At 48.4% G+C, this 27,119-nt stretch overlaps 1 protein-coding gene and 1 pseudogene across 1 annotated transcript; one reads left to right on the top strand and one right to left on the bottom strand.

Moving 5' to 3' along the window:
- Nucleotides 1-2,077: 2,077 nt before the first annotated feature.
- LOC100684328 lies at nt 2,078-14,279 on the bottom strand (annotated as a pseudogene).
- A 2,610-nt stretch (nt 14,280-16,889) lies between these two features.
- SSC4D (scavenger receptor cysteine rich family member with 4 domains) lies at nt 16,890-26,660 on the top strand. Its single transcript, XM_038539160.1, has 10 exons — nt 16,890-17,175; nt 19,133-19,168; nt 19,446-19,751; nt 20,463-20,540; nt 21,251-21,565; nt 22,567-22,644; nt 23,204-23,278; nt 23,394-23,705; nt 24,907-24,984; nt 25,625-26,660. The coding sequence occupies exons 1-10, from the start codon at nt 16,908-16,910 to the stop codon at nt 25,939-25,941; spliced, it is 1,863 nt and encodes a 620-aa protein (XP_038395088.1). The 5' UTR covers nt 16,890-16,907; the 3' UTR covers nt 25,942-26,660.
- Nucleotides 26,661-27,119: the final 459 nt, after the last annotated feature.

The following is a 27,119-nucleotide window of genomic DNA, read 5'->3' as shown; positions in this document are numbered from 1 at the left end:
ACAGTTGGTTGAGCATCCTACTCTTGGTTTCAGCTCGGGTCGGGATCTCAGTGTTGTGCTATCAAGCCCCTTGCCTCTGGCTCTGTGCTCAGCAGCTGAGTCTACTTGAGATTCTCTCTCTCTCTCTCCCTCTGCCCCAACCCCACACATGCACTCTATCTCTGAAATAAATCCTTTAAAAAATGACCAGTTGCAGTCATCATAATAATAGATTCAGGCAAGAATTATCAATGCTTATTAAAAATTAGTAGGGGTGCCTGGGTGGTTCAGTCAGTTAAGTGTCTGGCTTCAGCTTAGGTTGTGATGCCAGGGTCCTGGGATAGAGTCCCACATCGGGCTCCCTGCTCAGAGGGGAGCCTGCTTCTCCCTCTCCCTCTGTTACTCCCCCTGCTTATTCTTTCTCTTTCTGAGAAATTAAAAAAAATAACATTTTTAACATTTATTGAGGATTCTTGCCCAAATCTGTCCATATCATAGTGGTTACAAACTTTCAAACTCTACTACTCCTTCCGGCACATTAGAGGGGGGAAAATGGGCAGCCCCGGTGGCTCAGCAGTTTAGTGCTGCCTTCAGCCCAGGCTATAATCTTGGGAGTCCCAGGATCGAGTCCCACATTGGGCTCCCTGCATGGAGCCTGCTTTTCCCTCTGCCTGTGTCCCTGCCTCTGTGTGTGTGTGTGTGTGTGTCTCATGAATAAATAAATAAAATCTTTAAAAAAAAAAAGGGGGGGGGAAATCTCATAATCCTCAAATCCACAACAATAAAACAATGTTGGAAACTGCCATAAGAACACAAGTGAAAAATAAGCATCTTTTCTAAAAAATCATAGGACTATAAATTCAGGAAGTACACAAAAAATTTTAAATGAATCAAACTCATCAGATTATATACATTAAACATATAGCTTTTTTTAAAATGTCAATCATACTTCATTCGAAGTGCTTTAAAAAGAAGAACCATGCCAAAGAAAATCATGATTTTTGGTTTAATTCTGAGTTAAGAATATTAAGATTTTTTTAAAAAAAGGAATATTAAGAATTTGCCTGCAATGCATATGGTCTCCTATATACAATAGATGATTTTATATACAATTTAAAATCCAATACATTATGAATTTATGATTAAGAAATACCCTTAAATATCTTTTTTAAAAAGATTTTATTTATTCATGAGAGATACAGAGAGAGAGGCAGAGGCAGAGGGAGAAGCAGGCTCCCTGTGGGGAGCCTGATGTGGGACATGATCCCAGGACTCCAGGATCACGCCCTGAACCAAAGGCAGACGCTTGACCTCTAAGCCACCCAGACATCCCACCCTTAAATATCTTTAAGCAGTAGAAACATACATGATACTTACAAGTGGAAGTAATACCCATATAGTATTCTATATTATTATCCCAGAGACATCCATAGAGGTCTCAGTTTATTAAGAAAACATCAAAAAATATTTTGTATATTGAGTATGTTTTTGGGAGTGGGAAAGAGTAACAGCTTTCCCTTTGGTTTAAAATACTCAACAGCGGGATCCCTGGGTGGCCAGCGGTTTGGCGCCTGCCTTTGGCCCGGGGCGTGATTCTGGAGGCCCGGGATCGAATCCCACGTCGGGCTCCCTGCATGGAGCCTGCTTCTCCCTCTGCCTGTGTCTCTGCCTCTCTGTCTCTCTCTGTGTGACTATCATGAATAAATAAATAAAATCTCTAAAAAAATAAAATAAAATAAAATACTCAACAGTCTGAAGTCATGAACCTGAGAAGGTAGTAGCCTCTGAAGGAGTTAGAATTGCAAGAGAAATCCAGCAAGGAAGCACACCTGTGCTTTCCACTCCCCACCCCCACCCCCATCACCCTCTGCTAGGTGAGGCTCAGGCTCCCACTTTAAAAGAAGTTAAGGTAAAATAAATAAATAAATAAAAATAAAAATAAAAGAAGTTAAGGTCACTTCTACTTCAGAAGGGTAAACATTTGGTAGTATGAATGACTTTTTCATCTTATTAAGTTGAATGAATGGTAATTTCTGAAATGCTCTTCCAATTTATTTATTTTTATTTTTATTTTTTTTTTGCTTTTTTTTTTTGCTCTTCCAATTTAAAACCTGTATCTCTACCCATGAAGCCACAGGCCCCAGTGGAGGTTGGAGGGTCACATCTGCAATGCACCAGCCTGTGTCCCTGTAAGCAGGAAGGATGGAGGGTATGAGCAGCCTGCGGTCCAGCCATCAGTGTCACCACGGAGTTGATTGTAGTTCTCTTTGTACCATTAATTGTAATCACAGATGTATCCCTTTTCCTGATATTGTAAGCTCATTGAAGGCTTTTCGTTAACACCTTATTCTTCTGAACGCATTCCATATTCTTCTTGGAGCACAGCATATTGTTCTCCAGCTGTGGAGGTAGAAAGTTACAAGCAGGGAGCAAGAAGAGGGCTCATACTCTCCCCCACTTTTCAGGCACCCAGGCTTGTCCTGCATGAAATTGCAGGTGAACCCAACCTTCTGTGTGTGCAGGCAGACTTCTCTCACACATCACTTGACACCATGAGCCTCCTGTGGCGATGCCACTGTCTCCATCTTCCCAGCCTTGGCTGCAATTCTGGACCAGGAGGGAAACACGGCATCCAGGGCTGAAGTTGTCATAACAGTATCAACCTCCTCCAGGAGAGCATTAGACCTCTCAGGAGGAGCAGCCACTTCAGGAGGGTAGGTTCCATCAGAAGGTATCTTTGTTCCAGGACTTTCCAGAGACATTTCCCCCTGTCCAACATCAATCTTCTTTGTGTCTGTGTGAGAATCTTGGCCTCCTCTGCAGTGACAGGAATGTTCTTCTTTTGATTCGGTAAGCATATCCGCAGATTCGCTTATATACATCTAATCTCTGACCTTTGGTGCTCAGCTTGAGTTCATGGCACCAGGCCTGCAGGATGTCTCGGTGAAGCAAGTTGGCAGGTGGCAATTTTAGAAGGTAATGGAGGGGGACACCTGGATGGCTCAGCGGTTGGGCGCCTGCCTTCAGCTCAGGTCATGATCCGGGAATCCAGGATCAAGTCCCACATCCGGGGCAGCCTGGGTGGCTCAGCGGTTTAGCGCCGCTTTCGGCCAAGGGTGTGATCCTGGAGTCCCTGGATCGAGTCCCACATCGGGCTCTCTGCATGGAGCCTGCTTCACCCTCTGCCTTTGTCTCTGCACCCCCCCCCCCGTATCTCTCATGAATAAATAAATAAAATCTTAAAAAAAAAAGTCATCAAAGAATATCTAAGTACACAGAGAGCTATTCCATATTCATGGATGGGAAATGTCGTAAAAAATCATAAAAATCTCAATTTTCCCAGTTAACCTATAATCTCTACAAAATCTCAACAGGTGTGTAAAATCTCTACAAAATCTCAACAGGTGTGTAAACTGATTCTAAAATTTATACAGAAGGAGATGCCTGGGTGGCTTAGCAGTTGAGCGTCTGCCTTCTGCTCAGGGCATGATCTCAGAGTCCCGGAATCAAGTCCCACATCGGGCTCCCTGCATGGAGCCTGCTTCTCCCTCTGCCTGTGTCTCTACCTCTCTCTCTCTCTCTGTGTGTGTGTGTGTCTCTCATGAATAAATAAATAAAATCTTTGAAAAAATTAAAAAAAATAAAAAATAAAATTTATACAGAGGAATAAGGATCAAGGAAATCAAGACTTCTGAAGAAAAAGAACAATGCGATAGACACACCCTCGCAGCTATGAAGACATATTCTAGAGCCATAGTAATTAAAATGGGGTGCTGATAGGACAGAAAAACACCAGCAGTGGAATGGAGGAGTGAGCCCAGAAACAGCCACTTGCATATGTGAAATATGACACATGACAGAGGGGACAGATGGACAACTTAATAAAAGGAGCTGTGACAATGATTATCCATATGGGGAAAAAATTAGATTTCTACTTCATACATAAGAATGAGTTCTAGATAAATTAAAGAGCTGAATGTGTAGGAACAAAACCTTAAAATTTATGAAAGGAAATATAACCTTCCCGGACAGAGTGAGATGGAGGGTATTTGCTAAACATGACCCCTCCTACACACCCCTCAAAAGAGAAAAAGCACAAACCATTAAAGAGAGGTGACTTTTTAGGACACTGTTGTAAGTGATAAAAATAGCTACAGGTCACCTGTGTGGCTCAGTTGGTTGAGTGACCGGCTCTTGATTTTGACTCAGGTCAGGATCTCAGAGTCCTGGAGCCTGTAAGGGTCCATGCTTAGTGGGGAGTGTGCTTGAAGACTCTCGCCCTCTGCCCCTCCCCCCATTCTCCATCTTTCTCTTGCACGTGCTCTCTCTCTCAAATAAATAAATAAATATTTTTTAAAATAGGACTTTCCTCAAAAAAAAATAAATAAAATAAAATAAATAAATAAAATAAAATAAAATAAAATAAAATAAAATAAAATAAGACTTTCCCGGGGCACCTGGCTGGCTCAGTCAATGGAGCATGCAACTCTTGATCTCAGGGTTGTGAGTTTGAGCCCAACATTACCTATAGAGATTTCTCAAAAAAAAAAAAAAAAATTTTTTTTTAAATAGAACTTTCCTTTCTGCCTGTCACCCTAGAAAGACAAAATAGCTGGTATGTGATAGGGAATAAGAGTAGCCATGAATTGTAGGGCAGTTGGAATTTGCCAGACACACATACCCATATGCTGCTGATTCTACTGCTTCATTCTGTGGCCAGACTTTAGCCAGACTGGAGATATCCTGATGGGCTGGGATTTGGCACATTTTTTTGTGCAGTGACTGAAATGAAAAGAAATTCAAGAATACAAAAAGAAAGGAGTTCTGAAGTGTGTGGGGGAATTTTTCACTACTTCATTATTAAAAGCCAAATGATATACAAAATTTACAGCCCCCATGAGCAAATATGTGACCTTGATTACAGCTCAGGAAAATAGACATTTTGTACCATGTTTTGGCTTTTTTTATTACAGAGTGTTCAAAAATTACCTTAGAAAATAAAGAAGTGTTGGGGCACCTGGGTAGCTCAGCTAGTTGGGCGTCTGCTTTCGGCTCAGGTCATGATCCTGGAGTCCTGAGACCTAGCCTCACGTTGGGCTCCCTGCTCAGCCAGGAGTCTGCTTCTCCCTCTCCTTCTGCCCCTCTTCCTACCAAACTCCAGGCTTTATTTTGATACTTCCAGTTTTTACTGTTAATGCCTTTTTTCTGTTCCAGGATCCAATCCAGGATACTGCATTGCATTTAGTAAGTATATTTTTAAATGATTACATATGCATATAATATAATGTCTGGAAAGGGGTGTATGAGTGGCTCAGTTGGTTGAGCATCTGACTCTTGATTTTGACTCAGGTCATGATCTCATGGGTTGTGAGATCCAGCCCCGTGTTGGGCTCTACTCAGTGGGGAGTCTGTTTGCTATTCTCTCTCTCCCTCTCCCTCTGCCCTCCCCCCACTTATGTGTGTGTGCTCTCTCTCTCTAAAATAAATAAATCTTTAAAAAAATAAATAAAGTGGGATGCCTAAGTGGCTCAGTGGTTGAACATCTGCCTTTGGCTCAGGGTGTGATCCCGGGGTCTTGGGATCAAGTCCTGCATTGGGCTCCTTTCAGGGAGCCTGCTTCTCCCTCTGCCTATGTCTCTGCCTCTCTCTGTGTATCTCTCATAAATAAATTTTTTAATATTTTTTTTAAAATATTTTATTTATTCATAGATAGAGAGAGAGAGAGGCAGAGACACAGGCAGAGGGAGAAGCAGGCTCCATGCAGGGAGCCCCACACGGGACTCGATCCCGAGTCTCCAGGATCACACCCCAGGCCGCAGGCGACGCCAAACCGCTGCGCCACCGAGACTGCCCTCATAAATAAAATTTAAAAAAGAAAATCTTTAAAAATAAGTAAATAAATATAAATAAATAAATAGTATAAATAAATATAAATTAAATAAATAACAGAATGTGATTTACCCTTCAAAAGGATACTTGGTCACTGGACAGAGAATATATTTGGAGGGAAGAGCGTGGAAGCAAAGACCAGTTAGGACTGCAACAGTCGGAGTGAGACAGGATAAAGGTATGTATCAGAGCAGGTTTTCTCAAGCTAGGCACTACTGACATTTCAGACTGGATAATTTGTTGTTACAGAGGCCTGTCCCATGTATTGTGGGATGTTTAGCAGCATCTATCCAGTTGTGACCACCCAAAATGTACCCTCCTAGGTTTGACCACCAGAAATGTTTCTGTAAGTTGCCAAATGCCCTTCTAGGGTGAAATCACCTCTGTTGAGAAATGTGTGACACTAATGGAGTGGCATGGAGGCAGTATACTGGAAGAGGCTGGGTTATGGATATATACACATATATATGTATATATATAAAATATATAATCTTCATATAATCTATACATATTAGACTGGATATATTTTGAAGGTAGGGTTAAAAAGTCTTTCTGATGGAATGGATGCTGATAGCCAGATAGAAGAAAAAGAACACAGAATGAGTGCACTGGATAAATAAAATATGATCTATCCATTCAATGGAATAGCATTCAGCTTCAAAAAGGAAGGACATTCTGACACCTGCTACAACATGACTAATCCTTGAGGACATTCTGCTCAGTGAAATAAGCCAGTCACAGAAAGACAAATACTGTATGATTCCACTTATATGAGGTCCCAGGGGGAGTCCAATTCATAGACACAGAAAGTAGGGTGGTGATTGCCCAGGGCTGGAAGGAAGGGGGCATAGGGAGCTGTTGTTTAATGGGTGTAGAGTTTCCGTTTTGCAAGATGAAAATGTTCTAGAAATGAGGACACAATCACGTGGATATACTTAACCCTAAGGAACTGTACACTTAAAAACTGATTTAGATGGTAATTTTATGTAACATGGATTTTACCACAAAAATAAAACAAAAATGTTAAATATTGCATCAGAAAAATGTAGCTACTGGCCAACGGGGGTTGCTTGATTCTCAGAACGTGGCCACTGCTGCCAGAAGTTTCCTCTGAGCCATTGGCTGCCCAGTCCAAGAGCACTTTCCCCTGGGATGTTTCTGCCTTGGCAGCCTTTAGGCTGCCAGTGAAAGAAAGTGCTGAATGAACATAATAGGCCTCTGGTTCTCACCCTCTGAAACTCTCCTTCAACACCGGTGCTTCACCAAACGTGCTTCCCACAGTTGTCTCTCGAAAGATCAAAGAATGACCCTTCAGTGATTCTATAGGGAATCACGTGGCACTTCTCTTCTGTCCTCTGGATTTTGCTTTCACATGTTCTGTGTGTGTGTGTGGAAACTGCATTTTGTAAAAGTGCAAAGGCATTTCACAATGGAACTTTTATTTCACAATAATGGGTTTCAGCGGATCCCTACTTCAGCCCACCTTGCCCAGACAAACACACAGAGAAAGAATGGGGATTTGGGCACTGTTGTTAGATTTCATGCAACAAACTTCCTGGGGATTTAGCAAGCTGTTAGAAGTGCATGAGATCGGGATGCCTGGAGGGCTCAGTCAGTTAAGCATGGACTTGATTTCAGCTCAGGTCATGATCTCTGGCCCTCCCCCTCCACTCTCTCTTTCTGCCCCACTCTGTAAAAATAAATAAATAAATAAATAAATAAATAAATAAATAAATAAATAAAATTAGAAGAGCGTGAGGTCTTTTCATAACTGACCTAAGTGGAGTCATGGAAGCATCTGAGGGTCACTGCCCTCCCAGGGAGCTCAAGAGCAGAAGAGGTGCTCCACGTGGGAGAGGCATTCCAGAATGTGGAGCCCAATGGAAATCCACTCATTGACTGTACACCAGATTTTCCTACACTCCAGCTAAGCCCAGCTGCTTCCAAAGGATTTTGAGAAATTTTATCAGTAAATCAATCCCTGGGCACCTGTAGCTTCTCATACCAGAAAAAAGCCACCTGTTGGAAACCATTTTTCACACCTCAAGGTGGTGATTTCAAGAAGTGCTAAAAATGTTGCTTTAATCTTTATTTATTCATTTTTTAAATATTTAATTTAAAAATATTTTATTTATTTATTCATGAGGGACAGAGAGAGAGAGAGGTAGAGACATAGGAAGAGGGAGAAGCAGGCTCCCTGCAAGAGCCCAGTGTGGGACAGATGCTCAACCGCTGAGCCACCCAGGCATCCCTGTTCATTTAATTTTTAAGTAATCTCGGGACACCTGGATGGCTTAGTGGTTGAGCATCTACCTTCACTCAGGGCATGATCCCAGTGTCCCAGGATCGAGTTCCACATTGGGCTCCCTGCAGAGAGCCTGCTTCTCCCTCTGCCTGTGTTTCTCTCTCTCTCTGTCTCTCATGAATAAATAAATAAAATATTAAAAAAAAAATTTAAGTAATCTCTACACCCAATGTGGGGCTTGAAAATACAACCCTAATATCAAGAGTCACATGTTCTTCTGACTGAGCCAGCCAGGCACCCTGTACCACTTTTATTTTTAAAATAAAAAAAAATAATAAGATTTTATTTATTTGAGAGAGAGAGTGTGAGTGAGTGAGTGCATGAGTGGGTGGGGGAAGGAGTAGAAGAAGAGGGAAAAGCAGACTCTGCTGAGCAGGGAAGCCCAATACAGGGCTCTATCCCAGAACCCTATGATCATGACTTGAGCCAAAACCAAGAGTTGGACACTCAACTGACTGAGCCACCCAGGAACCCCAGAACTATTTTATCATCACAAAGATCTCTCTCATGCTACCCCTTTACCCACACCCACCTCCTACCCCTCCACGATCTCTAAACCATGGATATCACTAATCTGTTTTCCACTTCCGTAATTTTGTCATTTCGTGGATGTTATATAAATAGAATCATATAGTGCGTGACCTTTTGATATTAGCCTTTTTTACTCAGCATAATGCCCTTGAGATCCATCCAGATTATTGCCTATATCAATAGTTGTTCCGTTTTGTTGCTAAGAAATGTTCTGTGGAATAGCTGTGCCATGTATGGCTTGTTTAACCACTTACCTATCGTAAGACATTTTGATTGTCTCCAGCTTTTGGTTATTACAAATAAAGCTGCTATGAACATTCATGTATAGGTTTTTGTACAGACATAAATTCTCATTTCTCTGAGGTAAATGCCCAGGAGTACAACTGCTAGGCTGTATGATAAGTGTATACTTCATTTTTTAGAAAACCCTGCCAAACTATTTTCCAGAATGTCTGGAACATTTTACATTTTGCCAGCAACATATGAGGGATCCAGTTTCTCCACATCCTTGTTATTAGCACTTGGTATTGTCACTCTTTTTACTTTAACCCTTCTGATAGGTATGATGACATTTCATAATGATTTTATTTTTAAAAGTAGGCTCCACGCCCAGCATGGAGCCCAGCATGGGGCTTGAACGCACAATCCTGAGTCATGACACGAGCTGAGATGAAAATCAGACACTTAACCAACTGAACCACCCAGGCGCCCCATCTCATATTGATCTTAAATAGTGTCTCCGTAATGGTCAGCTCATCTTTTCATGTGCTTGTCTACCATCTCTATAGCCCCTATGGTGAAATGTCTCTTTATGGCTTGCCATTGTCTAATTGGTTTATTTTATTTTATTTTATTTTATTTTATTTTTTATTTTTTAATTTTAATTTTTATTTATTTATGATAGTCACACACAGAGAGAGAGAGGCAGAGACACAGGCAGAAGGAGAAGCAGGCTCCATGCACTGGGACCCCGACGTGGGATTTGATCCCGGGTCTCCAGGATCGCGCCCCGGGCCAAAGGCAGGTGCTAAACCGCTGCGCCACCCAGGGTTCCCCTCTAATTGGTTTTTTAAAGTTGAATTTTGAGTTTCTCATATATTCTAGATAGAACTATATCAATTCATTTATTTAGTATATCCATGCAGGAGAATATCACTGAGCTATAAAAAGATATAGGGGTGCCTGGCTGGCTGGCTTAGTCGGTAGAACATTCGACTCTTGGTCTCGGAGTTCTGAGTTCAAGTCCCACTTTGGGTGTAGAGATTACTTAAAATCTTTTTAAAAATGATGATGTGAAAGAAATATTTCAATAAATAAATAAAAAGGAACAAAGTACTGATGCATAGTACAACGTGGATAAATCTTGGAAACTATGCTAAGTGAAAGAAGCCAACATAAAAAGTCACATTGCAGGCTTGGATTTATCTGAAATGTCCAGAATTGGCAAATCACGGAGGCAGAAAGTAAACTAGTGGTTGCTAAGGGCTGGAGGGAAAGAGAGTAGGGATTAAGTGCTAATGAGTATAGGGTTTATTTTGGGGGGGTGCTGAAAATGTCCCAGAATTAGATTATGGTGATGGTTGCATATTTCCGTGAATATACTAAAACCAGTGAATTGTACACTTTGAGCTTGTTCAAGGCTTCCCAGGAGGGAGGAGGCCGGAGACTGAGCCTAGGGCTCCCCTCCACTTGCCAGTCATGTTGCAGTGGGTGCGTGACTGAATCTGGCTGAGAAGACTCAAGGGGATATCTGTTGGAAAGTCTTCCCAGCTTTTTTTTTTTTTCTTTTTAAGAATATTTTATTTATTTATTCATGAGAGACACAGAGAGAGAGAGAGAGAGAGAGAGAAGCAGAGACACAGACAGAGGGAGAAGCAGGCTTCACGCAGGGAGCCTGATGTGGGACTTGATCCTGGGACTCCAGGATCATGACCTGGGCCAAAGGCAGCGCTAAACTGCTAAGCCATCCAGGGATCCCCTCTTCCCAGCTTTTAAAACAGGACACAGATAGGGATATTCTAGCTCTGAACATTGTCATATGCATGAGATACTCAGAACTGAGGCCGCCATCTTGAATCAAGAGGGAAGGCAGCCAAGAGGAGGATGATGGCAGAGTAGACAGATGGGAAGCACCTGGGTCCCTGATGATGTCACCCCACTGAATCAACCAATCCTGAAATGGTCTCACCTCTGACTTCTTGTTCAGTGAGATAAAGTCTCCTTTTGAGCAACTTTGATTTATGTTTTCTGTTACTTGCCTCCTAAAAGCACCATAACTGATAGAGCATCAAATGCTGCCAGAATATCAAGTAATATGAGGACAATGTGTGTTGGTGGTATAGAGGTGCGCATAGCTGCCTTTGAATAAACATGAGGACAGTGACAGAAACTGTAGTTGTCCTCTGGTGTCTGCTCTCCCTCCTCCTCGTCCTCATCCTCGTCCTCGTCCTCGTCCTCCTCCTCCTTCTTCTTCCTCTTCTTTTTTTCCATTTATTTGAGAAAGAGAGAGATAGAGAGGAGGGTCAGAGGGAAAGGAAGAGGAAATCTCAAGCAGACTCCCCACTGAGCACAGAACCCAACACAGGGCTCAATCCCTGAGATCATGACCTGAGTTGAAATCAAGAGTCAGACATTGAACTGACTGAGCCCCCCAGGTACCCCGTTACTTTCCCTTCTTGTACAGTAATACAGTTTTTAGCTAGGCTGTGGCTATGAGAAGTTCTAGCCATGAGAGAGAAGGCTTGTGGTCATACCCTTTAAGGAAGGAACATGAAAAATCCCTCCAGATCCCTGGGTGGCGCAGCGGTTTAGCGCCTGCCTTTGGCCCAGGGCGCGATCCTGGAGACCCGGGATCGAATCCCACGTCGGGCTCCCAGTGCATGGAGCTTGCTTCTCCCTCTGCCTATGTCTCTGCCTCTCTCTCTCTCTCTCTCTGTGTGAATATCATAAATAAATAAATAAAATTAAAAAAAAAAATCCCTCCATTTCTCCTTTAGGTTGTCTGTTATGGACTGAATGTATCCCTCCAAAATTCATGCTGAACCCCCACCCCCAAATGTAAGTGTTTATGGAAATAGGGCCTTGAGAAGATAATTTAGATTAAATAGTCATAAGGGTTAGGGCCTTCATCCCATAGGAGTAGTATCCTTATAAGAAGAGATGCCAGGGATGACTGGGTGGCACAGTGGTTGAGTGCTTTGGCTCAGGGCATGATCCTGGAGTCCCAGGATCGAGTCCCACATTGGGCTCTCTGCATGGAGCCTGCTTCTTCCTCTGCCTGTGTCTCTGCCTCTCTCTGTGTGTCTCTCATGAATAAATAAATAAAATCTTAAAAAAAAAAAAAAGTAGCTGAAGGAACCTGTCACATGATGGGTCTTTAAAAAATAAAATTAAAAAATAAAACATGAGCAGGTGCTGTATGTGTCATGCCAGAGCAGAGGCTTTAAACATGCTTGCATGAGGGGTGCCTGGGGGGCTCAGTCAGTTAAGCATCTGCCTTCAGTTCAGGTCATGATCCCGGGGTCCTGGGATAAAGCCTCCCCTCCATCAGGCATGGGGTGTGTGTGTTTGGGGGGGGGTCCTTGCCCAGCAGGGAGTCTGCTTCTCCCTCTCCCTCTGCCCCTCCCCCTGCTTGTGCTTTCTCTCTCTCTTTCTCTCTCAGATAAATAAATAAAATCTTAAAAAAAAAAAAAGAAAGAAAGAAAGAAAGAAAACAAGGAATGAAAATCCTCTCTTGGATCTCATGACACAGGTCACTGGTGACCTTAGGAAGAGTTGCCTCAGGGATCCCTGGGTGGCGCAGAGGTTTGGCGCCTGCCTTTGGCCCGGGGCAAGATCCTGGAGACCGGGGATCGAATCCCACGTCGGGCTCCCGGTGCATGGAGTGTGCCTCTCTCTCTCTCTCTCTCTCTCTCTGTGTGTGACTATCATAAATAAATAAAAAATTTATTAAAAAAAAAAAAAAGGAAGAGTTTCCTCAGTGGAATGGTGAGGACAGAAGGCAGACCAGAGCAAGCTGAGCTCAGGGAGAGGTAAGGAGGCAGACCTGGGTGTGCAGGCAGCACTCTAGTGAAGTCTGGCTGTGATGGAGAGGAGAGGGACGGGGCACTAGCCAGAGGAGGGGCTAGTGGAGGCCAGTGCAGAATACAAGCAGATGCTCTCCTGCTCAGGTCTCCCTGCTAGAAAGAACCTGCTGATAAGCCGTGAGGAACGCAGACAGCTGGCAGCCTCCAGTTCCAGCACCTTCCAAGGCCTGAGCATCTGAGCCAAGGTGTCACTTCCCAGGCATCCTCCAGCCAGTGACAGAGCATAAGGAAATGAGGGCCTGGCCATTTCTACCCTGAGGACCCACCAGCCACAGATTGAGAGGGTTTTCTGTGGCTTGCTTGTAATGACTGAGACCAGAGGATGCTCAGAGCCCCATGTGAAGGATCCAGTTGGGAAAGAGCAGCTGAATATGGCAGAGAGAGGATGCCTGGATGGACAGAGGGAGGTCCTTGATGAGGCAGAAGGACACGGGGTCTGGACTGTGGGGTCTGGACTGCGGGGGGAGCAGTTGGTCAGGCCAGGGGAAGGGGGAAGAGGGAGGGAAAAGGAAGGATGGGTGTAGACACAGGAGTGCATATAGGCTTGGGAGCAGGGTGATGGCAGACCTCCCCACAGAGAGTTCTCTTTCTCCGAGAAATAGGATGCAGGATTAGGAAACTAAGTCCTGCAAAGTTCCCCGGGCTGGAAAAGTTCCCCTTTTCCTCTCTTAGACTCATCTTCTTACCTGCAGGATTAACAGCTCTGACTACATCCCTAGTCCCCAAACATGTCTGATCCTCAGGGGCTTTTCAAAAATATGCTTTTGGGGGACCCTATCCATGAATTTCTGTAGCAGAAGTGGTGGGGGCAGAAATCTGTATATATATTTTAAGTACCCCTGGAGCTGATGTGGAGGCACAACCAGGTTGGGGAACCACCCTGAAGGGACATTCTGGCTTTAAGAGTTTGTGGTTTCAGCAGGAAGGTGCAGAATTCCAGCACAGCATTTCATGGAAGCCACAAGCTATAGAATGAGCCACATGCCACTTCCTGTCGCCAATAACTACAAAAGCCCCAAAGCTCAAAAGCACCAGAACTCAAGAGGAACAACAGTAAGGCAAAATCAACAGCAAGATTAGAGGCCCTGCCTGCCTGGGAAGCTCCACGCCACCCACCCTCCCACCCTCACACACACTCTGGCTCCAGTGACCAAGTTTCCAAACCCCCAATGGGACTTGGGTCAGGGCTTGATCTAGGGAACTCCCCAGGCAACAGGATTAAGAGTTGGATCAGAGCTCTTACAGGAGCTCAGGGATGCTTGGCAGAGCTCCCTTTCTGAAACTGGAGCCCTGGGTTAGGAGGAAGGGGAAGGAGGGGCTGTCTGGCCCTGAGAGTCCACACCTGTCCCCTCACCGCTGAGCTCCTCCTCTGCCTGGGTGCCCCTTCTCTGGGACTGCTCCAGACTGTGCAGGTCACCTCCACTCTCGCTTTGCTTCCCTCTGCCACTGAGGTTGGGTGGGGACAGGCTGGGGCCACCAGCCAGCTCCATGGACGGGGACTTTGCCTCTGCTCATCTTCCAGCTTTGGAAAGAAAAGAAGAAAGGTCTGTGTTGATTTGCATTTGGGGGATCCTTCCCCCTCCTAAAGTCCTGGGGGCAGAAAAAGTGATTTGAGATTTGACCTTGGACTGACTGGAAGAAGGGACAGAAAGAGCCCAGAACATTCCCCCAGGTATGAATACTTCACTTTTGCTGGTGTGTGTGTGTGTGTGTGTGTGTGAGAGAGAGAGAGAGAGAGAGAGAGAGAATGACAAGTTTTCTACTGGTCAGATGTGGTATTACCCTTGCTGATCTTCGGAGCCCCTTCTAACTGCTTCATTCTATGATTCTGCAGCCCTAAACTTCATTCAGTCATTCAACAAACATTTCCTGATTACCCATCCTGTGCCAGATGCTGCCATTGAACAAGATCTGATCCCTGCCCTCAAAGGTCCACAGATAGTACTAACAATAAAATAGCTACCACAGGGAATCCCTGGGTGGCTCAGTGGTTTAGCGCCTGCCTTCGGCCCAGGGCGTGATCCTGGAGTCCCGGGATCAAGTTCTGCATCAGGCTCTTTGCGTGGGGCCTGCATCTCCCTCTGCCTGTGTCTCTGCCTCTCTCTGTGTGTGTCTCTCATGAATAAATGAATAAAATCTTAAAAAAAAAAAAAAAAAAAAAGAAAGCTACCACATTTATGGTGGGTCAGGCATTAGGCTAAACCTTTTACAGACTTTAGCTCCTTTAACCCAGCAACAATTGTTGGAGCTAAGTGTATTACTAGCACCATTTTACAGATGAGTAGGGTGAGATCACACAGCTAGTAGGTGGTAGAGCTGATACTTCTAAGCACTGTTATGCTGCCTGCCCCCCACCCCCTGCTGTAAAGGCAAAAGGTACACTAATAAAGGGCAGCCAGGGAGTGTGAGAGCTTCAGAGAGTCACAGTTCACAGAGGGCAGGGAACAGTTAAGTCTCATTTTCACCTGGGGTCCCACGGGGTGAGGCAGGGGCAGGGCCAGATCGCTATGGAGCCCCTCAGTAAAGATTGGCCTGTGGCTGCCCCTCCTCATAGTCCTCAACTCCCCATCTTCCAGCTGTCCCCAGGTCAGGCAGAGGGAAGACAAAAGCTGATTATTCCACTGGGGGCTGTACTGGGCCCCATGAATGGAGTATTGAAAACCCTGTGTCCACATCCAGATAGGTTTTCAATCTCTCCCCAACCAGACTGTTTGTATGCCAGATTGGAGGCCAAGTCAGGGGGAGATGGGGGCTGTCTCTTGGTAGGAGGTATCTCCCTCTCAATATATCTCAAACAGATCCATCCTCTAAACCAACCCCCATCCCCCTCCAACCATCCTATTACTGTCTACACAGTGTATCAGACTCCTGCTGAAAGTCAGCCAGGCAAGGGGACCTGGGGTCTTACTGGGAGGCTGCTTTCATGGTGCAAATGTTCACTGAGCTCTACACTTCTGATTTATGTACTTTGGGGCTTGTATACATCAACCCTTAATTAATTAATTATTTAATTAAAAGATTTTATCCATCTATCTATTTGTGGCGGCAGGGAGAGGGCCAAGGAGACTCCACACTGATCGCAGAGCATGACTCAACCCTGAGACCATGACCCAAGCCAAAATCAAGAATCAGAGGCTTAACCGACTAACCACCCAGGTGCCTCCAAAATCTATTTATTTAAGTAATCTCTGCACCCAACATGGGGCTCAAACTCATGACCTGGTGATCAAGAGTCACCTGCTCTTCTGACTGAGCCAGCCAGGTGCCCTTATTCAAACCAAAATTTTAAAAAAAGCATCTTAAAAGGCTTCCCACCCAAAAAGGGCAGAGCATTCCAAATGGCATCTACTCTCCCAGCCCTTCACCATTTTGGCATATTTGAGAGTCACAGGAACCATATTTCCTTGATGTTTATTTTTCCTTAAATTGACTCATTTATTCTCATTTAAATTAACTTTTTTAAAAAAGACTATATTTACTTATTTGAGAGAGGAAGAAAGAGACCGTGAGCAGGGAGGAGGGACAGCGGGAGAGGGTGAAGCAGACTCCCCACTGAGCAAGGAGCCCGATGCCAAACTTGATCCTAGGACCCTGAGATCATAACCTGAGCTGAAGGCAGATGCCCAATTGGCTGAGCCATCCAGGTGCCCCTTAAATTAACTTTAAAGAGAAACTTTATATTGCTCCAAATAAATGGAAAACCAGAAGCCTTTACCGTAAATAGAAAGCACTGCTAAAAAAAAAAAAAAGAAAGAAAGCTCTGCTAAACAAAACAAAACAAAACAAAACAAAAAAAAAAAAAAAGGAAGAAAAGAAAGGCATAAACATCCTTTTAACACCCACTAAAATTATGTGCATTACCACCAGTGGCACCAACACCAGGCTTTGGGATGCACTGCTGAGCGGAGGATAAACTCTGAGCCCTCGGCACAACCCCCAGGCCTGTCTTGGTCTGGGACCAGGCAACCCTCCAACTTTGTCTCCTGCCTCTTGTGCTCACACACCCGCTGCTCCAGCCAGACCTAGCTCCTCATTAGAGTCCTGTGCTCCATCCTTCCCTGAGGTCCCAGCCGTTGCTCCTGCTGCTGCCTCCACTCGAATGCCAGATCCAAACGGAAATGTCACATCCCCCTGAAGCTCTCATTGGGCCCCTTCCAGCTGGAAGAAGTGACTGGGGATATTTAATTCCAGATGCTCCAGCTGTGACTTCTCACCCCTTGATGGGACCCTCTGAAAGGCCACCCCCTGGCTGGTTACACAAGGAAGCTGAGATGCGAATTGGTCTGCAGCCAGCAGAGAAGAGCAGGGGGTGGAGGCCAGGAGACAGGAGTGCTGCCCCTTCACCCCTCCCCCCAGCCCTGTCCTTCCTCCTCCTCTTGCCGCTGGGTGAGTGCCTTCCCCTAGCCTCTGACCCTTCCCCTTTCTGGCTCTGGGGTCTTCCCAGCTGTAAAATTATGGTGGGACATGGTTTGTCAGTGAGGTGGTTTCCGAAGTTCTTTCCAGCTGACATTTGTTCAAGGTTGATGAAAGCCAAGGGTCTGTCTGAGTTGGGCAAGTGGAGGCGTAGTGCTAGAGGGGAAGGCTCAGTGTACACAGAGTCTGGGCAGTTAGAGGGCATTGGAAATAGGGAAGGAGGGGAAGGAGGGGATTCAGTAATGGCTGTTGGAGAGGCAACTGGTGGAATACATAGAACCAAATGACCTAGAGACCATCTTAACCTTTCTTCATCTGTAAAATGGGTACACTAGTACACTCCACACACACCCTTTGGAGCACTGTTGTAAGGGTTCTATGAGGTAATGTACATGAATGTGCCTGAGAACTATAATGCCCTGCACACAACTGAGGGGCTCTTATGGGATGTTCAATTTCCCGCGTTAGGCCAGTTTCCCAATCTCCTCCCTACATCTTGGGCCATATGCAGAATTGTGTCGTGAAGAAGAGTATGGCTGTCTGGGTTGGAATCCCAGCTCTAATCCCTGTTGGATGTGTGGCCTTGAGCGAGTTGCCTAAACTCATTAAGCCGGACATTCCCCATAAGTGTGATCCTACCCACCTTATACGTTGTCCTAATGATTAAGTGAGCCAGGCCACATAAAGCAATGAGCACAGTGCCATGGGGGCTGAAGCAGAAGGACTTGTATAGGTAAATCTTTTGGGGAATACATATCGTAACGAATCCCAGAGCCAACTGACATACTTCAGACAGAGCTACGGACCATCTGCCGAGTAATAGGCTCTTGGCGGCAGGAGCCCTGGGAAACACCTGGATGAGACAGGCATGGCCGCATCACCCAACAGAAGGCCCAGAAAGGGCCATGGAGATGGTGCCCAGGAATTCAGAGGAAACAGAGACCTCTAGCTGAGGGCTCCAGGAAGGGTTCCCAGAGGAGGGGACTTGGAGCTGTATCTTGAAGGAGGTGCAGGGCTCTAGTGAGCAGAATTGTTCACACAGAGGAGACTGTAGGGTTAAAGACCCAGAGACAAGACAGATGGGCTATAAAGAAGTCTAAGGGAGATGGGCCCCTGGCTCGCTCAGTAGGTAAAGCATGTGACTCTTGATCTCAGGGTTTTGAGTTCCAGGCCCACTTTGGGTGTAAAGATTACTTAAAAATAAAACATTTTTTAAAAAGATTTAGTTACTTATTTATTTGACATAGGGACAGAGAGCACCCATAAGCAGGGGAGCAAGAGAGGGAGAAGCAAGCTCCCTGCAGATCCCAGAGCTTGGGATCATGACCTGAACTGAAGGCAGATAATTAACCGACTGAGCCACCTAGGCGCCCAAAAATAAAATGTTTCAAAAAAAAAAAAAAAAAAAAGTCTGGGCACCCAGGTGGCTCAGTGGTTGAGAGTTTGCCTTTGGCTCAGGTAGTGATTTGGGGTCCTGGGATCGAGTTCTGCATCAGGCTTCCTGTGGGGAACCTGCTTCTCCCTCTGCCTACGTCTCTGTCTTTCTGTGTTTCTCTCATAAACAAATAAATAACATCCTAAAAACCAAAAAGTTAGAGGAAGATGGTGAGAGGGTACTAGAAGGCTTTGTAGTGAAAACTTAGAGTCTGGGACTCCTGCAGGAAATAGGGAGTCTTTGAGGAATTTCATGATGGAGAGAGATAAGCAGACACCTGTTTCAGGCAGATGTCTCTGGAGTGATGGGAAAAGAGTGAAGCAAGAGGCCCACTGGGACAGTTAGAGAGAGAGAAGAGAAGCTTGGAGAAGGCAGGGGAAGTGAAGAGGAGGGGGATGATGATAAGGAGCATGGGTGGAGGGGAGGCTGCATCCTGGGGCCAGGTGGCCAAGAGAGGGGGCAATGGGGTCAATGCTCTTCCTCGTTCTGTTTCAGCCAGCGCCGTACAGCCCACCTCGTTGCCCTTTCCAGGTAGGTGCCTCTGCCCCTTCTGCCCACACCCTGCCCTGCCCCTAGGTACTCAGATGCTCAGACAGATCCTCAGGCAGTAATGACTAACCAGCCCTCCAGAACTCTAGATGCCCTCCCAACGTGTTGCATTAGCCTCTCCATTGGACAGAAAAGGAGAAATAAGGCCCCAAAGGGACTCATCCCGAGGTTCCCGCACTTCCACAGCTTCACAGCAAGGTGGGCGTCCTGTAGGTTAGGCCCAGCAATCCCTCTGGTGCCAGCTCAACCCTCTCCACAGAGCTGAGGCTGGTGGGGGGCCCAAGCCGCTGCCGGGGGCGCCTGGAGGTCTTGCACGGTGGCTCCTGGGGCAGCGTCTGTGACGATGATTGGGATGTGGTGGATGCCAACGTGGTGTGTCGACAGCTGGGCTGCGGCCTGGCGCTGCCCGTGCCTCGGCCCCTTGCCTTTGGCCAAGGCCGGGGCCCCATCCTGCTGGACAATGTGGAGTGTGGCGGGCAGGAAGCTGCGCTGAGCCAGTGCAGAAGCCGAGGCTGGGGTGTTCACAACTGCTTCCACTACGAAGACGTGGCTGTCCTGTGTGATGGTACGCAGAGACCTGTGACCAGGGAGGGCAGGCAGCAGGGCTGTAGGCTGGGTGAATGAAGGGACTTCCACACAGAAGACCAAGCCCGAGTTAGCATTGCATAGTTCTAGGGAAGAGCCTCAGTTCGGTTTTCAGGATCTCAGTGCTCCTTCTACTTCAATGCTGAAGGAAAACCAGCATTGTTTCTACGTAGGGCCTTGATTGTTCCAGCAGAGCCCTCTTCCCATGTACAATCAAACAATTAGGGCCAACATGGGCAGTGAGGTCCATTTGGTGACGCACTGCAGCAGAAATCTCTGTGAGGTATTGACCTTGACAATAATGGTTCTAGTCTTTCAAGAAAATCACCTGGTTGCCTCATTAAAACACAGACTGTGGCCCCATCCCAGAATTTCTGATTCTACAGTCTGGGGTGGGGCCTGGGAATTTGCATTTCTAATCAGTTCTCAAGTAATGAGATATTGCTCTAAGAACTAAAAGAACTCATCTGAAGCTACCGCTTTCTGGACTCAGGGGCCCCTTCTCCCCTCAGGGTTCTTGGCTTTGACCCTTTGTGTAGCCAGAGGCCCTACGACAGGTACCTTAGGGGGTCCATGCCCTGCTGCTCACACACCCATGGGTGTGAAGATGAAGAACAGAAAGATCCATGTATCCTCCTCCCTTCCACCCTGCTTCCTTTTTTTTTTTTTTTCCACCCTGCTTCCTTCCCAGAATTCTTGCCCACGCAGCTCCCAACAAGGAAAGTGATCATCAGTAGGGCGCCCCCTACAACTCCTCAGAACGGGAAAGGTAAGTAAGGGCAAGGTGGGGGACCACCTGGGTCTTAAGAGAAGGACCCCAAAGGGAGTCTTCCATATCTACCCTTAACAGTAGGAAGAGAGGGATGACCAACGGGTGAGCTGGGTCCTTCTCCCTCCCCATCCCACCCCTTGCAGCCCCTCAGGAAGCTCACAGTCTGGGTAGGGAAAGAGGAGTCCATTCCCATGGGATGATTAAAAATAGCATAAGTTTTATCGAAAGGTGAGGCCCCAAGCTTAATTCAATGGGAAAGTCAGATATGTACAGAAATGCGGATAATGATGTAGAATGAGAACATGAAAATACCCTAAAGGATGAACAGATAAACAGGCAAGGAAGCCCAGGGAAGGAAGAAGGTCTCATGTATCAGAAATCAGGGAGAGTAGTAAATGAGGAAGCCATGTCCTATATGGTTAGGATTGCTTAGGGAGAGCATGGACCAGTGCGAGGAAGGTCAGTTTTAGGCAGTCAAAGCCAGCCTATCCCAATCCCACAAAGCTCCCCCAATCTGGGCCTTTGAGGAGGCAGTGCCCTGGGTTATCTGTGTGTGAACAGCTTCTCCTTGGTTTTAGGTCCTGGGCACCAGGCCCTGTGGGTAGTGCAGGGCCTGAGGCATTGGGGAAGCCTCGGGTCAGGTGCACCACGGGAGGGGGAGGCAGAGCCCCGAGGGAGATGCTCCCTGCTCCCACCCCACCCCCCAGGTGAGGGCAGCGTGCGCCTGGTGGGGGGCGCAGGCCCATGTCAGGGCAGAGTGGAGATCTTACATGGCGGCCTGTGGGGCACCGTGTGCGACGATGACTGGGGGCTGCCAGACGCTGCTGTGGTCTGCCGTCAGCTGGGCTGTGGGGCCGCCCTGGCTGCCACTACCAACGCCTTCTTCGGCTACGGCACGGGGCACATCCTGCTGGACAACGTGCACTGCGAGGGCAGCGAGCCCCACCTGGCAGCCTGCCTCAGCCTGGGCTGGGGTGTGCACAACTGTGGCCACCACGAGGACGCCGGCGCACTCTGTGCAGGTGCGGGCTGGGGGCAGGGGTGAGGGACACCTGCAGTGGGTCAGGGCTTCGTGGCTATTCCAGTGCTCCCCAGTGCTTTCCAGGAAGGCCTCAAAATTACTTTTAATGGCTCAATACTGCACTAAAAGTACCTCTGAAAGTCCCAGTAGTCTTTGTGGTAGGTTTCACAGTATTGTGCCACCAATACTCCAGAATTATCTAGCAGTACCCCAAGAATGCTCCTCGAATTTTCTAGCAATTTCTATGTACTCTTCATGGAATACTTCAGAGTAAACTAATAGTACTCTAGACTTGCCCCAGAGATACTCTTGAATTGTCTCACTGTAACCCAGGGGTGTCCCCAGACTTAAATAGCATAGCCCTCTGTAATTCTGATGCTCTCATACTTGTATTTTCACCCACCCGATCCCTCTCCCATTTTGAGAGTTTTCCTGAAAAATTGGAATGATAGGACCAGTAGTGGCTCTTCACAGACGGACTTCAGTCTACAAGATATAAATTGTTTGCCCATACCTCAGCAAACCAGGGCCATCCTTCCTGGTTTACAGATGGGAAAGCCCCAGCGCATTCGGCAGAGCCTTACCCAAGGTCACGTAGTGAGTTCTGACAAAGCCACAGCTAACCTTGCTGCACAGTCTCCAGTATGATCCTTGCTTTCTAGTCCTATTTTATATGTAAGATGGGAATGAGTCTTGTTCTGTAAGTCCCTCAGAACCGTGCATGGCCCTCCCTGGTGGGTCCACATTGCGTTTCTGGAAAACACTGGAGAGAAATGAAAGCGCGTCCATCAAAGTTCATAAACTGTGAAGTGTACAGTAAATTACAAACACTGTCAAGTAGGGCAGACCTCCTTGGACCCTAGCTGAGGTTGTGCCCCTGACTCTGGAAGGAAAATCTGTTGTCTTCTCCAGGGAGACCCTCCCATCCTCCCCTGACAGCCCAAGGCTGACCAGGAACCAGAACCTTGGCCTCTGACCCTGCTCCCCTCTCTCTTACTCTAGTGCTGGGCCCTCCAACTTTCACAGCATTACCATCCATGGCCACAAGAGAGGACTGGGCCTGGCACACTGATCTAGAGGGTAAGGAGACCAGCCTCCCCCACTGAAAGGCTGGGGCAAGGTACGCAGGGATGGGAATTAGGCTGTTCTGGACCTCCTGGAAGGGGGCCCTGGCTAGGCGACCAGGACTTTTGGCCAGATGGTAAAGAGATGGGTGAGAGAAGGATGAGCAGTTGAAGCAAGGATGAAATCCGGAGCTCTGGAAAATTCAGCAAGGTGGGAGGAGATAGTAAAGGATCTCTTCAAAGCTCTGAGGTAAAATTTGGGCAGGTGCTGAGGTTGGCAATTGAGAGACCTTGAGAGGTTGAGCTAAAGGCTGAATGAAGGCTACGAGCACATTTGGAATTCGGTCTGGAACTATCATTGGGATTGAAATTAGGATAATGCCTGGAATTAGGACTGGGTTCATTCCAATCAAGTTTCCTGAGGACCACACGGGACAACACGATGACACTTAGGAGTGAGGCTGAGGGGTGCAGGTGTGGTGCAGCTGAGGTATCCCATAGGCGTCGCTGTGCCTGGCTGCAGGCCAGAAGGCCCCCTTGCCCCTACGAATGTTCTCGGTGCCCTGTCTCTGCAGCTACCGGAGTTGGCGCCCTGCCTTCCAGGGAGATGGCACTGTTCACCACAGCTACCTGGGCCTCGGGGAAGAAAAGTAAGTGGCAAAGCCAGGATTCTGTGGGAGGTGGGAGAGGGTGGGGCTGGGGCTCTGTCCCCGATCCTGCGGCCCCAGCCCAGCTCCTATGGCCGCGGGCCTGTGCGCCCCGCAGGCGGGCGGCTGCGGTTGGTGGGCGGCCCGGGCCCCTGCCGTGGCCGCGTGGAGGTGATGTACGCCGGGGGCTGGGGCACCGTGTGCGACGACGACTGGGACTTCGCGGATGCGCGCGTGGCCTGCCGCGAGGCGGGCTGCGGGCCTGCGTTGGGCGCCACCGGCCTCGGCCACTTCGGCTACGGGCGCGGCCCCGTGCTGCTGGACAACGTGGGTTGCGCCGGAACGGAGGCCCGCCTGAGCGACTGCTTCCACCTGGGCTGGGGTCAGCACAACTGCGGCCACCATGAGGATGCCGGAGCGCTCTGCTCAGGTGAGGAAGCGGCGGGACACAGCAGAGGCTCGCAGCACCGCACCGCACGGCCTCCCCGGGACGGGCGGGGCCGCGCGCAGGCGCGTACCGCGGCGCACGCAGGGTAAGGCGGGCTCTGAGAGACCGGCGGGCCCGCGCGCGAGGGCTCCCTGCGGCACTGCTGCGGGAGCGGGCCCGGGACGACGCGCACCCCGCGGAGAGGGGCGGAGCCCGAGCGTCCACGCGCTCTGCGGCTGCGCGGCGCGGGCGGTGCCGGGAAGGGAGCGTTCTCTGCTGAGCGAGCAGGGAGGGGCGGAGCAGCCGGGGCGGGCGGGGGAGCCGAGGCGGGGGACGGCTCCGGGAGGGCGAGCGCTTTGCGGCGGGGGGGGGCAGGCGGGAGGTGAGAGGCGGAAAGCCGGAGGCGAGGTCTGGAAATCTGTGCGGAGGGAGGGGCCTGGGCGCTTTGGCTCTGCTGAGTCAAGGACCCACAAGGCGGCTCTAGTAAGCAGTTAGTTGATCAGCTTTCGGGGAGCAAGCGTTTGACCTTCGGGAGGAATCGATGGAAAAGGATATTTGCTGAGTCTGGACCTATTTTAAAATGCTTCTGTTCATTGACTGGTTTGGGAGTTGACAGCTTCACCCTTCTTTGGTGTCCTGGGTCTAGTAGCTTTGGCCGCAAAGGGGTAGCTATAAAGGGTTCTGCGTTGGGTCCCGGGGTGAAAGAAACACGACTCCCATTTCTTTCTTTTCTTTTAAATATTTTTATTTATTTATTCATGAGAGAGAGAGAAGCAGAGACACAGGCAGAGGGAGAAGCAGGCTCCATGCAGGGAGCCCGATGTGGGACTCGATCCTGAGTCTCCAAGATCACGCTCTGGGCCGAAGGCAGGCACTAAACCACTGAGCCACCCAGGGATCCCTCTTTCTTTCTTTCTTTTTTTTTTTTTTTAAGATTTTATTTGAGAGAGAGCATGTTCCTGCGCGTGCAGGAGCAGGGGGAGGGGCAGAGGGAGAGGGAGCAGCAGACTCCCTGCTGAGCGCGGAGCCCCACAGGTGCCCCCACAGCCCCCATTTCTGATCCAGGTGGCAGAGAGCAGTTCTCCTTCAGGGTCCTGTGAAGTTCTCTCTGTCCCTAAATCACGGGGTAGGAGGTAACCTGGCCTTAAGGAACATGTACCCTAATGTGATGGCCACCTCTTTTTCTTTGTCCTCTCCGAGCCAGGTCCAGAGGAGCTAGGGCTGCAAGGCCAGCAGGACGGTTCTGAGACCACCCGGATGCCCACTCCTCGGCCCAGGGACGGTAGGTGCCCACAGCCCCAAAGATGGAGGTAGAGGCATTAGGAGAAACATGGCCAGAATTGGGGGAGATCATAGCCAGAGACTGCACAGCTGAACAGATTTGTACCAGGTTTAAGAACCTTTGTTTTGTGCTAGTCTCTGTTTTCATGAATAGGGGTATGATGTCCAGAAAGAGGTACGGGGTGGGGGTGGGGGGTGTTGCTAAGGGAGCAATCTTAGAGATTTCTAGAGATGGGACCAAAATAAAGGGATGTGGCTGCTTCTCAAAGACAGAAATGGAAGAATTCACTTTTAAACCTGTGGGTGAGAGGAGATGATGACCTTCAGGGGACACATTCACAGTCTCCAGAGAGCAGCACTGGGGTTATGAACAGAGGACCAAGAGCAGACATGAGACTCTTGGGTTGTGTACAACACCCCACAAAGGCTTGTACACGTTCTTCCAGTCCAGAGAGTGAGCCTGGACTGCTGCCCATCCTTTTTTAATCTGATTTGTCCGCCCTCATCCATCAGCCCTGAGGGAAATGCTGTATCTCAGACCACCAGCCTTTGTCTTTTCTGTCTACCCGTTCAGTGGCCTGGCATGAGAGTAGCCTGGCATAGGCCAGCCCTTGCAAGCCCTGATCCTCGTCTCTCTACAGGGCACCTGCGTCTGGCCAACGGAGCCCACCAATGTGAGGGGCGTGTAGAACTCTTCCTAGGGCAACGGTGGGGCACCGTTTGTGATGACGCTTGGGACCTGCGGGCAGCCACTGTCCTGTGCCGCCAGCTGGGCTGTGGCCAGGCCCTGGCAGCCCCTGGCGAGGCCCACTTTGGCCCAGGCCAAGGCCCTATCCTCCTGGACAATGTTAAGTGCCGTGGGGATGAGAGTGCTCTTCTGCTCTGTTCTCACATACGCTGGGATGCCCACAACTGTGACCACAGCGAGGATGCTAGTGTCCTGTGCCAGCCATTGTGACCCCGCCAGTTCTGCAGACCATCTCTTCTGGGAGCCTACTATGGCTTGTCCCTCTTCCTCCAGGAAGCCCTCCTCCTGTGACAATTTCAGTTCACCCTACCCTTCCCTCCTCTTGCCTGGGAGAGAGCCTGCTCAGACAGTGTGGACCTGTGTGGGGGAACCTGGCTCTACCCATCAACTTGGGTGACCTCACCTGTCATCAACGACCGTGGGCCTAGTTCATTGAGAGCTCCCATTTTCTGCTCAGACAAAACATAAAATGGGAAGGGAATGACTCTTAACTCTCTTCTTTTGGTGGGGTTCCTGTTAAAGCAACTTGACCCTGCCTTCCTGGACCCTGGTCCAGGAGGCTCAGGGACTCTCTGTAAATGGGGTTTCTCCCTTTCTCCCACCCATACTGGGATCCGCAAGAAGAGGGAAGGCAGGAGAGGCCCACAGCTCTTACCTTAGACTGACTGCCTGGGGCTGCAGAAGAACCAGGGTCATTGCCCTGGCCTTCTCCGTGAGGGCCCACACTCAGATGGTGCTTGGCTGGACAAGGGGAATGGAGGGGCCAAAACAGGGATCCTGGCCCCTCCCTGCAGCTGGAACCAACATCTCTGATTTATGCTGCCCCCACCACAGAGCCTCCACTTTGCAGTAGCAAAGAACCCTGGGGGCCTATAGCCACCTGTTCATAGGTGCCAAGTCAATAAAGCATTGTCCTCCCGGTCTTTTAACTTGTGGACACAAACGCATCATTTGTAGCAGCAGGAAAGACTGGTTAGGATTCTGGAGGAAACCAGCTGGGGATGGAGTGGTTCAAGAGCATCATCAGAGAGCTCTCAGCAGGCCTACACATCTTGGAAATGTTGGCTCACTATATGAGGCCTGGAAGGCCCCAGAGGATCCCCTAGCCCATCCCTACTTTCCTTTTGCATATAGAGAAATTTAGGTCCTACAGAAGGGAAGGGTCTGCTCCAAGACACATTTCAAGGTGGCAGAGTCACTAGAAGAGCAAAATTCGAGAAGAGGTAGGGAGATGAGAGCAACGCAGCACTGGGGTGTCCCCAGGGTCTGCTCTTGGGACACCTCACCTGGAGCTCCAGGGGCAGAGAGAAATGGAGATCTTGCCAGAGCTTCTCTCAGCCCTAGGGTGGGTGACTTGCCAGTAGCAACTGTCCTGGTCAAGCCTCTGT

Source organism: Canis lupus, chromosome 6 (genome assembly GCF_011100685.1).
Source record: "Canis lupus familiaris isolate Mischka breed German Shepherd chromosome 6, alternate assembly UU_Cfam_GSD_1.0, whole genome shotgun sequence".
NCBI classification, from domain to species: Eukaryota; Metazoa; Chordata; class Mammalia; order Carnivora; family Canidae; genus Canis; species Canis lupus.
This window is presented reverse-complemented; position numbering and strand designations above follow the sequence as displayed.

Excerpts from the sequence above, each read along its gene's own strand:
- SSC4D (XM_038539160.1), top strand. The coding sequence starts at position 16,908 with ATGTCACATCCCCCTGAAGCTCTCATTGGGCCCCTTCCAGCTGGAAGA. Across the intron at positions 17,176-19,132 it reads CCTCCTCCTCTTGCCGCTGG|CCAGCGCCGTACAGCCCACC; the intron begins GTGAGTGCCTTC and ends GTTCTGTTTCAG. Across the intron at positions 19,169-19,445 it reads CACCTCGTTGCCCTTTCCAG|AGCTGAGGCTGGTGGGGGGC; the intron begins GTAGGTGCCTCT and ends CCCTCTCCACAG.